Here is an 11,493-nt window from a genome sequence, read left to right on the forward strand (position 1 = left end):
GGGTCTGCGGTGTACAAAGGTTAGGAAGTCCCGTTCTGGGAACGGATTTCTCAGGGGCCCTGTTGCCTGGTTTCTCAAGCCCTGAGATCCTAGGCCTACGGCTTGGATGTGTGGCACCTGCCTCGGGGTGGCCAGGGAGGGTGAAACTAGACCAGGCCGCCTCCTGACCCTCTTTGTCTCCTTCCCCCGCCCCCTTGGCCCAATGCAGACAACACCTGCCACTTTGAAGATGAGAAGATCTGTGGCTACACCCAGGACCTGACAGACAACTTTGACTGGACACGGCAGAATGCCCTCAACCAGAATCCCAAGCGCTCCCCCAACACTGGTCCCCCCACTGACATCAGTGGCACCCCTGAGGGTGAGGACATGGACTGCGACAAGAACAGCTTCAGGGAGGGGTCTAGCACTAGGGAACCCCAGTCCAAGGGGGGAGACACAGCCCTGCCTCAGGGAGCCCCAGTCTGGGGGGGAGACACAGCCCTGCCCTCAGGGAGCCCCAGTCTGGGGGGAGACACAGCCCTGCCCTCAGGGAGCCCCAGTCTGGGGGGAGACACAGCCCTGCCCTCAGGGAGCCCCAGTCTGGGGGGAGACACAGCCCTGCCCTCAGGGAGCCCCAGTCTGAGGGGAGACACAGCCCTGCCCTCAGGGAGCCCCAGTCTGAGGGGAGACACAGCCCTGCCCTCAGGGAGCCCCAGTCTGAGGGGGAGACACAGCCCTGCCCTCGGGAAGCCCCAGTCTGAGGGGAGACACAGCCCTGCCCTCAGGGAGCCCCAGTCTGAGGGGAGACACAGCCCTGCCCTCAGGGAGCCCCAGTCTGAGGGGGAGACACAGCCCTGCCCTCAGGGAGCCCCAGTCTGAGGGGAGACACAGCCCTGCCCTCAGGGAGCCCCAGTCTGAGGGGAGACACAGCCCTGCCCTCAGGGAGCCCCAGTCTGAGGGGAGACACAGCCCTGCCCTCAGGGAGCCCCAGTCTGAGGGGGAGACACAGCCCTGCCTCAGGGAGCCCCAGTCTGAGGGGGAGACACGGCCCTGCCCTCAAGGAGCCCCAGTCTGAGGGGGAGACACAGCCCTGCCCTCAGGGAGCCCTAATTTGAGGGGGAGACACAACTCTGTCTTCATGGGGACTCAGAAGAAGAGAAACTGCAGTAGAGCTCGGAACTCCTGGCCTAGACTGCTGTGCCGGCCGGTGAGGCAGGGAGGTGGAGGTGGGATGGGTGAGGCCCCTGGGGTCAGATGAAGTTAAGGCAGTGAAGGAAGCAGGTGGAAAGTGGCCTGTGTGGGGTGAGGAGGAGGCTGTTCGTGCATCTCCCCCTCCCCAACAGGCTACTACATGTTCATCGAGACATCAAGGCCCCGGGAGCTGGGGGACCGAGCCCGTTTGGTGAGTCCCTTGTACAATGCCAGCGCTAAGTTCTACTGCGTCTCCTTTTTCTACCACATGTACGGGAAGCACATCGGTGAGTCGGGGGACCCGGTAGTCTGCCCAAGGGTTGCTGGGGCGGGGAGGAGAGAGGGAGTCCACAGGAGGCTGGGCATGGCCCATGCGAGGCCTGGGCTTCCCAACTTGGCTGAATCACAAATCCTTGGAGGGGGTGTAGGCAGAATCTGGGCAAGGGAGGAAGCCAGAGCCAGCTTGTCTGAGGTTGTCCTGAGTCTGCAAAGAAGATGGCTCCAGCAGGACAAGACGGAAGCCTTGGAGGAGAGAGCGAAAAAGGCTAAGAGGGTGTCTGTATTGAGCACCTGTCAAGTGCCCGGTGACTTCCTGGGTGCTCTGCCTCTGTAGTCCCATTATCTCTCACAAGCACCAGGTGAGGGAGGTACTACCATTTAAATCAGAGAGGTTCAGCCTTTTCCCCAGGATCACACAGCAACCCAAGTTGTCTGACTCCCCCAAGCCCTGAATACAGGATTGGGAGGGTGCCGCTTTGTGAGCACTGAGGGGCAGTCCGGCTTCCTAAGGGTGGGCGTGCATTTGCCCTCTGGGAAGTCACGTGAATCGATGAACTTATTTCCCGAGCTCCTGCTCTGTGCCAGGCATCAGGTACTGCGATGAACAGGGCAGAGCAGTTCCCCGCGCTCCTGGCACCTACGGTCAAGTGGGAGAGACAGACGTTAAACAGCTAATGGCACCAGATAAGACTGAGGTGCCATTGTGACACGTGTCCACGTGGCCAAGACAGCTGGGAACAGGGACCAGCGCTGGGGGCTTGATTATGGAAGACTCTGCTGAGGAAGTGACAAGTTTTTAAATTTTTTATTTATTTGTTTGTTTACTTCTTTACTAAGACAGGCCATGTATTTTGCATGGGTCAGAAGGTACAAAGGGCGCATAATGAGAGTCCCTCTCCCATCCCAGCCCTCCTGCTACCTAGAGCCCTTCCCCAAAGGCAATCACTGCGCTAGATTTGGGGGCAGGTTTCCGGAAACACTGTGTACATATAGAAGCCAGAGGCAGATTTGAATTTGACCGGAGGAAGACCCCGTAAGCATCAGATCTGGACAGGAAGGCTTTCTAGCAGGGATGCTGTGGAGGGGCCCCGTGTCCCAAGTCACATTACTCCCCTGCTCTGCCCCTTTCATCACCATCTCGCCTAGACCTCCAGTATCTGATCCAGCCCCTGCCTCCTTCTCTGACCTCATTTTCTACCACTTTCGCCTTGGCTCCCACTCAGCTCGCGAGCACACTGGTCTCCTTGCTTTTCTTGAAATACCTGGGGTGGGGTCCTGCCGAAGAGGACTTTGCTCATGATGTTCCCTGGCCTGGAACATTCTCCCCCTTCCCTCATTCAGGTCTCCTCAGAGAGGTCCCTGACAGTCCCACCTCAATACCTCTTTATTCCTTTCCCTGCATTATTAGCTTTATAATGCTTATCACCAATAGAAGGTAAGCTCTAGGAGGGCAGGGGTCTTTGCCTTATTCACTGACGTACCTCTCATGTATAGAACAGTGCTTGGTACATAGTGGGGCTCAGTTAGTTGAACGAATGAATGATAGGGAGGCCTAAGGTTCCCGAACCCCAAAGAAACTTCTAACCATGAGGTTCTCTGAAAGTCCTCTTTCAGTTGTGAGGACCATCATAAACAGTTCATTCAGCATTTAATGGTTTAGAACCCATAGCAACTTGCTGCAGACCTTCCCTCAAAGGGTCAGACGGGGAGGAGAAGATGTGAATCCCCGCTAACTGTCACACCCCGGAGCAGAGAGTGATCTGGGGCCTGGAGGGCTGCAGTGGAAGGACTCGGGCTTCACAGGAAGCACAGAGGACTCCCAACTCAAGCCTAGGAAGATTTCTCGGGGGAGATGGCGTTTCAGAGAGGCCTCGAATCACAGGAAGGATTTGGCCAGGGCAAAAGGTGGTAGGGGAGGGAGTCTCCAGCAGTGGGAAAAGCCTGAGCAGAAGCCCAAAGGCTGGGAAGCTGCAGTCTGTCTGTCCAGGCTCTGGCACAGATTTCACTCTGGCTTTGCAGGTGGCAAGGGAGGTAGGGAAGACAGTAGTGAGCAGGCCCACCCTTCAGGGATGTTGCAGGTCTTGGACCCTGGCTGACCCCTTTGAAAGGCTGTCAGGAAGCCCCTGAGCAGGGGAGATCCTAGAGCTGATGGGGTACTTAGGAAAGGGGGCAGAAATTCAATTTTTGGTTGAGGCGTGAAAAGGAGGGGTCCCCCCATTAGTGGCCTTGGGGCAGGGTGGTGGAAGAGGAAAAAAAGATGTGAGAATTGAGGGGTATAAGAACGGGGGCGGGGTAGAAGAGCCCCAGGAGGGGGAAGAGAGAGGGTCCCTTTGGGGCTGGTGAGGAGCCTGAAAGGTATTGGGGCTTGGGCCTACCGAAGCCTGTGTGGCACCTCCCGGCCCACTGGGAGCTGGACATAGCCGGCTGATGGGTCCATCTGCTGGCGAGGGCCCCTACCTAGGCCTGGCCCTGCTGCTGGGGAACGGGGTGTTTCTTGCTGTCCTGTTACCTCCTCTTCCCTCCCCTCCTAGCCCACCTGGCAGCTCTGAGCACCAGCTGTCCCCAGACCTTGTGTCTTTCGGGCCAACTCCTTTCAGCTCAGGCAGGTAACATTTGGTGACTCTCCCCCACCGGGGGTCTGCTATCTGGTGTCACAGATGGTGTGGCTCTGTCTCTGGACAGCGCCATGGAAACGCCAGCCACCAGGTGCTAAGATTCATTCCCCCTTTCCCTCTGAGCCAGATCCTCCATATCACTGGGTGCTCGAGGCGGGCTGGACAAGCCAAGAAGGGGCCATGACATGGCCTGGGCGCTCTTCGCCAAGCCACAATCGCTTCCCTCTTTTCCAGGGCCCCCAGCACCTCCAGAATTCCAGGCCCCTGTGGCCGTGGGCACACGAGCTCAGCACCCACAGGCAAATGCCCTCAGCATTTCACTTCCTCTGCTTTTCCCGTGGCTATGTGGCACAAACACCAACATCTCTCCTTAAAGCAACTCCCTCTCTTTTTCTTAGCTTTGTCCGAAGCGTCAATATTAGAGAAATTGTGAGTTTGAAGGACTCGCTTCATTCATTTCTCAAAACATACATCTAAGTATCAAAAGTTTTAAAGTCCGTTCCTGTGCTTCCAGAAAAATCATCCCACGCCAGGGGTGTGCACTGTGTGCTTTGGGAATCCTGCTCTGTGCTCAGTCATAGGCCCCACTGCCTGGGACAACTCCACTGTTTAGAGGAAGAAGGATGGTGTGTGTGTGTGTGTGTGTGTGTGTGTGTGTGTGTGTGTGTGTGTGTGTGTCTTGGGGGGATCAGCTGATTAGAAAGGAAGGCAAGGAATGAAAGAAAATTGCAGGCATCCTGATGAATTGAAGCCTGCTGCTGTCCTGTCTGTCTCATGTTGAAGGTGCCCCCCACCCAGGGATAACGGGATGTGAACCAGTCTGGGCTAGTGTTGTGGGCAGTGGCGGGGGAGGGGGGCCTTGTCCAGACCCTCACTGCCCCCCTCTCTTCATCCCCACCACAGGCTCCCTCAACCTCCTGGTGCGGTCCCGGAACAAAGGGGGCCTCGACACGCACGCCTGGTCCCTCAGCGGCAATAAGGGCAATGTGTGGCAGCAGGTGCATGTGCCCATCAACCCCAGCGGGCCCTTCCAGGTGAGTCTAGCGGGCCTGGGGGCCCCTCACAGGCTCCCCCAGCCCTCAGGCCGGCACTCTGGCCAGGGAGCACTTAGGACGACTCCGGGCTCCCTCCGGGGAGCTGGGGAGAAACCCAGGTGGGGGTATGGGGGCTTCCAAGTGGACTGAGGGGAAGGAAGGGGTTGGGGGTTCTTTCGGGAAGAATCCCCTAATCCCTACTCTCTGCTCTCTGACCCCACCCCAGATTATTTTTGAGGGGGTTCGAGGCTCTGGCTACCTGGGGGATATCGCCATAGATGATGTCACACTGAAGAAGGGAGAGTGTCCCCGGAAGCAGATGGATCCCAATAAAGGTGCAAGATGGGCAGGGAGGAAGGGAGGAGCCGAATGTAGGGGGGCGGTGTGGGTAGGCACCTATCTGTGTCAGGGCTGAATGGGGGTTCAGAGTGACTGGGTGATGGCATGCGTGTGTCAGGGACTACACGAACAGGTGCTGGTGTGTTTGGGCCCCACCTTGGGCCCCACCCTGGCTCAGGTTATGGGGCGTTTGTAGGGCAATCAGAACCGTGCCCTCCCGTGAACTTACTGAGTTATTACAGTACCCAGATGCCGCCTCTGTCTGCGTCTGGGTATGTCTGTCGGTGGGGGGGGGCAGATGTGAACGTGTGCCCCACCCCCCAGGGCCAGGTGTTTGCAGTTGTAACAGCTGGATTTACTGAGTGATTACTATGCACCAGGCAGGGTGCAAAACCCTGCATATGCACGATCTCATGTCGTGAGGACAGCAGCCCCCTGGGGTGGCACTGACTATTGGACTCATTTTACAGACGAGGAAACTGAGGCCCACGGAGGTCAGGTGAATTGCTCCGTGTCTTAGTGAGATGCAGAGCCAGGATTTGGACCCTGGCAGGCTTAAGTTAAGCCCCACACCACCCAACCTCACATCTGTGCTTACGGGTGTGTCTGTGTGCAGTGAGGGCAACGTCCCCCTTTAGGTCCCCCCGAGAGAGGGGACAGCTTGCTAGGCCCCGGCCCTGCCGAGCTGACCGGGGCCCCGGTCTGTGTCCCTTCTCTCTCCTGTCGCAGTGGTGGTGATGCCGGGCAGTGGAGCCCCCCGCCAGCCCCACCCACAGCTCTGGGGGCCCATGGTCATCTTCCTCTTGGCATTGCAGAGATGATGAGAGCTGCGTGCCCCCCCCACCCCGCCCCCGGCACACCAAAGTGTCCACATCGTACCAAAGACTGACCCCCGCCAGCCGGGGTGCCCAGGGGCAGGGCCGGCCCGCCAGGGAGGGGGCCTGCGTTGGCTGCGAGGATGAGCAGAGAAACAAGGACAGAGACCCGGCGCTGAGACCCTGGAGCCGGTCGTTTGACACATGCACACACGCACACACTCACACGCACACACACACATATATTAAAGCACAAGTTTCTATCCGACCGGCCAGCACCTTCTTTTCTGCGGAGACAAGGGACTTGCCGGAATGGTGTCTACCACCCCAGGGACCTTGGCGCCACATGGGCATTGTCCTGGCTGCACCTGTTCCTAACTGGTGACCTTCCGTCGTTCCTAACTCAGTCCAGTGGCTTTACCAGAAGGGAGCCAGAAGGGGAGCCGGCTCGGGAGCCCCAACCTTGGCTGGATTCTGGGACTCCCTGGGATGAGGGAGGCTGGGGTCAAAGGAGGCCCGGGAGGCACCTGCCACATGCCCTCTGTTTTCAGGGCAAGGGCTGGAAGGTGGAGACCCCAGGTCACCTTGATCCCTTGACCTGTTTGTTCTTGGACTTCATATCCTCCCCACACTGTGCCCCTTTGGAGGGACGCAGCACAGGGTCTTGGGCCTGGGCAGTCTGAAGTCTGACACCTTCCCTCCTGCCCCTTCTGTCCCTACCCCACCCCCCGAGGAGCTGGATTCCTGAGAGCACAATCTCCACCCTAGTCAGCTGGCTTAACATCAGCACCCACCTGTGTTTCGAGGGAGCGGGCTGGGGGGGTGGGGGGTGGGGTGCTGGCCAGCCATTTTCTGGGCTGAGGCTTGACTTTGAGAGGAGCAGAGGAGAAGGCCTGTTTTTTGCGAGTTTGTGCCCCCATGGCATTTGGGAGTAGAGCGGAGCCTTCATTTCTTCTATACTTGGCAGGAAGGGGTGCTCTGGATAAGAGGGTATGTGTTAAGGGGGTGCCCCTGCTCCCCTTCCACTGCAAAGGACCATCTCGTTGGCTGATCCCTTCCCGGCCCAGTGGGGGAAGGAGGGTTTTGCAGAGCTGGGGCAGGGGGCAGGCCAGTTGCTGGCCTCCTGTTGCCCTGGAGCTGAGCTCATGCCCGGAACCAAAAGGGCTCCCTGTCCTCAGGCTCTGGGTTGGGAGCCTAGGTGGGCACAGTGGAATCTAGCCCTCTCCTCCTCAATGTCACCCTTGAGACCCCACCCCACCATCCATGGGAGAGAGGAGGCCCAGCCCCTTCCAGGGTGAATCTTCATGCATGTGTGCATGTGGCCGTGTGTGTGTGTGTGTGCGTGTGTGTGCGCGCGTGCGCGCATGCACTTGTCTGTGTCTGTGTAGCACTGTGGGTACATCTCTGGGCAGGAGTATGTGCAAATGTGAGTCTGCACGTGCAATTACACATATCTGTCTGTGAGGCCGGCCTAACCCCTGGTTTGGTGTGTGCCTGCGGGATGTTGGCATGCATGCCCCCCTCCACGAGTGACATGAATGTGTGTGGGGTGCTGGCCAAATATACCACTTGCAGCCCTATTCTGTAGCCTCAAGCTGCCTGCCACCACCTGAATTTCTACCTTTCATCCCCTATGGATGACAAAGAGCTTACAGACGACCCTATTGAAATGCGAGCACCTTTGGTGGGGTGTGTTACAGGGCTTGGCCTAGAGCATTCGGAGGGGACAGCTAACAGAGCAGGGGGAGCAGGGCAGTGCCAAGAGGCAGGCGGGGCACCGACGCAAAGGCGGCCCCTCTCACTGCTCCGTGGCCTGTGCTGTCATCATCACCAACAGCTGGGGCGGCTGGGCCAGGCCTGGAGCGGGGCCTTCTGATCCCCCCACCAGCCTGGCTGCCTTGCTGGCTCAGCCGAGGGTTCTCTCCAAAATGAGTGGCTCCGGGTTCCCAGAACACATTTCCATCCCGTCTGCTGAGTATTGTTCCTTAATTGTCCCGTCTGTTGCCCCCAACTAGACTGTGAGCTCCTCCTCCGAGCCTTCCAACCTTCTCCCCCAGCCCATCCCAACCTCATGCCCAACACAGGTGGGCCCGATAGGGGAATCACTGTGGGCTTTGCCAAGTGGAACGGATTCTATAAATCAGTGCTTCCCAGCCCTGGCTGCAGAATCGAACCACCAGAGGGTCTTTTAGAAAGCACGGATGCTTGGGTCCTATCCCCAGAGGTTCTGATTTCACTGGACTGGTGGGCAGCCTGGCATCAGAAATGTTTAACAGCTCCTCGGAAGAACCCAGGAATGCGAACCACTGGCCTGCCAGGGGCTTCCTCTGCGCCCTTGCTGGGGTGGGTATGGAGGTGCAGAGAGGAATGGCACCAGGCACCACCTCCTTGGGGCACCGAGGTCCTTGGTCCTCCTGTGTGGAAGGGCGAGGCTGGTGCCTGTGTGTGTGTGTGTGTGTGTGTGTGTGTGTGTGTGTGTGTGTGTGTGTGTGTGTGTGTGTGTGTGTGTGTGTGTGTGTGTGTGTGTGTGTGTGTGTGCGCGCGCGCGCGCGCGCACGCAGGTCTGCAGGGAGTGTGTGTGTCTATGCGTACTAGCACTAACAGTGTGTGATGGGAGTGCCCAGGGTGTGCCGGTCTGTCTGTGGGAGGATGGGGTCTGCAAGGAAGAAGTGTCTTTGTGTGTCCCAGTGTTCGTGTGTCTGTGTCTGCCTGTGAGTCAGCACCTCTGTGTCAGTGTCACCTGTGCCGTGGGTGTCAGCGTCTGTGTGCTGGTAGGTGGCCCGTGAAGACCCGCAGCCCAGGGGAGACCAGGCTGGCTGGATCCGGCGCGTCTCCCCTGTGACAGTCTCGCCCTCTGGGTCAGGGTGGCTGAGGCATTTTGTGGCCTTAAAACAGGGAGTCCGGGGTCAGCTCTCAAGGTGTTGGGGTTTGTTCACTCCAGTTGCCCCCCCCCCCGTTTGATGTCTCGGGGAGACCCCTGGGGCCAGGTGCTGTACAGGCAGAAGAGGGGAAGTCTCAGCTGGGCTGTGCTGCCCCTGGGACCACAGGCAGCCACCCGGGGTGCCCAGCTAAGCCTGCAGACCGAGCCCCCGCCTCCCAGGATGCTCCTCCCACCTTGCCTTCTCTGGGATACCCTGCCGCCTCTTTCCCTTTCCCGTTCATTCTCCTTTCTCCCTGCGCTTGGTGGAAGCCCCGGGCTCAGGCTCTCACTGGTGGAATGGGCCTCAGAGGGCCAAACCCCTCCTTGTGTAAATGAGAAAGGTGCAGGGGGCGGATTGGCCCCAGGTCACACAGCCGGTTGGGGTGGAGCCAGCCTTGGAAGTCCGGTGCTCCCACCCCGGGGCTGTCACACTGCTGGCCAAGGCCTCCTATCAGGCAGCAGCACCGAGCTTGGTCCACCTGCCCTGGCTTCTGGGCGCTGGTACAGATGTTACAGATGTTACTGGGCACCTGCTTTAGGAGCGGTGCTGTCTCCCTGCCCCCAATTCTGGCCTCTCATCCCAGGCCACTGCTCCTCCCACACCAGATCAGGCCTGGGTGCCATGCGGACGCTGCCTCCCCCTGCCCACACTGGCTTTAGCACTGCCCAGGCTCCCAGAGAGAAAGGACTGTTTCCCCTCCCTGGCCCTCTGTCTTCACGTGAGCCTGGGCTCTGAAGGAAGATCGGTGTGTCCTGGTGTCCTCGTCCTACGGGCTTCCCCCTATGGACCAAGAGGGATGGGGTGAGAGGGTACAGAGTTTTGTGTTTGCCCTTCGCTGGACTCAGAGGGCTTGACATATTTCCAAGGTCTGTCCCAAGGAATGGGGTGGATGAACCTGCTCTGGAGAGTCCCTGTAGGGCCACGGGTTGAGCTTCTGGGCTCGGGGGAGCCCTCCCCACTTCCAAAGGCAAGAAAGCACGCCCCTCTCTGTTGAATCAGTGCTGAGTGTGAGAGTGTGTGTCTGTGAGGGTGAAGGGGTTTGTGTGGGGGTGTGAATATGTGTGTGTATGTGTGTGAGGGTGTGTGCTGGGGCAGAAGGACCACTCCTTCCTAGGGAGCCCTTGACCCTGAGAGCTGGAAGGGACCTTAGAGACCATCTAATCCAGTGCCCCCATGGTACAGGTGAGAAAGCTGAGGTCAGAGACATGGCACTTGCCCACCATCACCCCTCCCTCGTGTCCCCTGCATTCATTTCCCAGAGGCCCCACTAGGAAGGCCCTCCCTCCCGGTACCTCCCCACCCCCTTCCAGCCGCCCCCATAATCACCGTCTCAGCTCAGCTCTGCTGGCCGCTCTGCCCCAGCGGTCTCCAAGCGTCCTTCCTGCCCCAGGTGGCCAGCTCACCAAGGCCTTTATCCGCAACCTGGGAGAAGGGGCAGGGGAAGGGGGGGACTGCTCCAGCCTTGAGGCCTCCCAGACTTGAGAGAAAAGCCAGCCCCTCCATGCCCAGGCCCACCCCACCACCGAGGTAAAAGCACAACAGGAGACCCTCATTCATGGGTGAAAGGTCTTGGGGTTGTTTTAGTCAGACGACCCCATCCTCACCCCTTTGCCTTGCTCTCTGTCTCCACCCCAACCTCTTTGTCCTTTTTTCACCCCCAAGCCTCCCAAATGTAACCTCTAGTTGCGGACGCGGTTGTTTCAATAAATAAAGCTGCAGTGTTCTAGTGCTCCGGGTCCGGCTGTGTGTGTGGGCAGCAGGTGGGCCAGGAGGGGGCACGGGTGAGTGGCTAGGGGGTCTTTTCAGATCCCTGGGGAGAGCCCTCCTCTTTGGCACCTGCTATCATGGGTCCTGCTCTGCCCCCCGGACAGTGGGGACCTGCATTCTGGTCTCCAGCCCAGTGAGCCTGGTGTCCTCATTCATTTGTTCCTTGAAGAAATACTAGCCAAATACCGCCTTTGTGGATGCTCCTGCTTTAGTGGGGGAGACAGACCCCAAGCTCATAATTACACCAGGAAACACATCATTATGAATACAATTAGTGCTGTAAGAGCAAGTTCTCATTTGGGCTAGAGATTCAGGGACAACTTCTCTAAAGAAGAGGCATTTAGGATGAAAGACCTCAATGTCAGACAGAAATCCATCAAAATCCTAGGGGAGAACATAGGCATTAACCTCTTTGACATCAGCCACAGCAACCGTCTTTCAAGACACATCTCCAAAGACAAGGGAAACAATAGCAAAAATGAACTTCTGGGACTTCATCAAAGTAAAAAGCTTCGGCACAGCAGAGGAAACAGTCAACAAAACTAAGAGG

General features: G+C 58.3%; 1 protein-coding gene across 3 annotated transcripts in view; it reads left to right on the plus strand.

The window, feature by feature from the left end:
- MDGA1 (MAM domain containing glycosylphosphatidylinositol anchor 1) overlaps window positions 1-10,888 on the plus strand; it is a 57,675-nt gene extending 46,787 nt beyond the window's left edge. For all 3 annotated transcript variants that reach the window (XM_027603966.2, XM_027603968.2, XM_027603967.2), the window contains 5 exons: window positions 209-361; window positions 1,326-1,460; window positions 4,971-5,101; window positions 5,328-5,436; window positions 6,170-10,888. In XM_027603966.2, the coding sequence (XP_027459767.1) occupies window positions 209-361; window positions 1,326-1,460; window positions 4,971-5,101; window positions 5,328-5,436; window positions 6,170-6,261 (620 nt within the window). In that variant the 3' untranslated portion in view covers window positions 6,262-10,888. The remainder of the gene's footprint in view (window positions 1-208; window positions 362-1,325; window positions 1,461-4,970; window positions 5,102-5,327; window positions 5,437-6,169) is intronic.
- Window positions 10,889-11,493: the final 605 nt, after the last annotated feature.

Source organism: Zalophus californianus, chromosome 7 (assembly GCF_009762305.2).
Source record: "Zalophus californianus isolate mZalCal1 chromosome 7, mZalCal1.pri.v2, whole genome shotgun sequence".
In the NCBI taxonomy this organism is placed as follows: Eukaryota; Metazoa; Chordata; class Mammalia; order Carnivora; family Otariidae; genus Zalophus; species Zalophus californianus.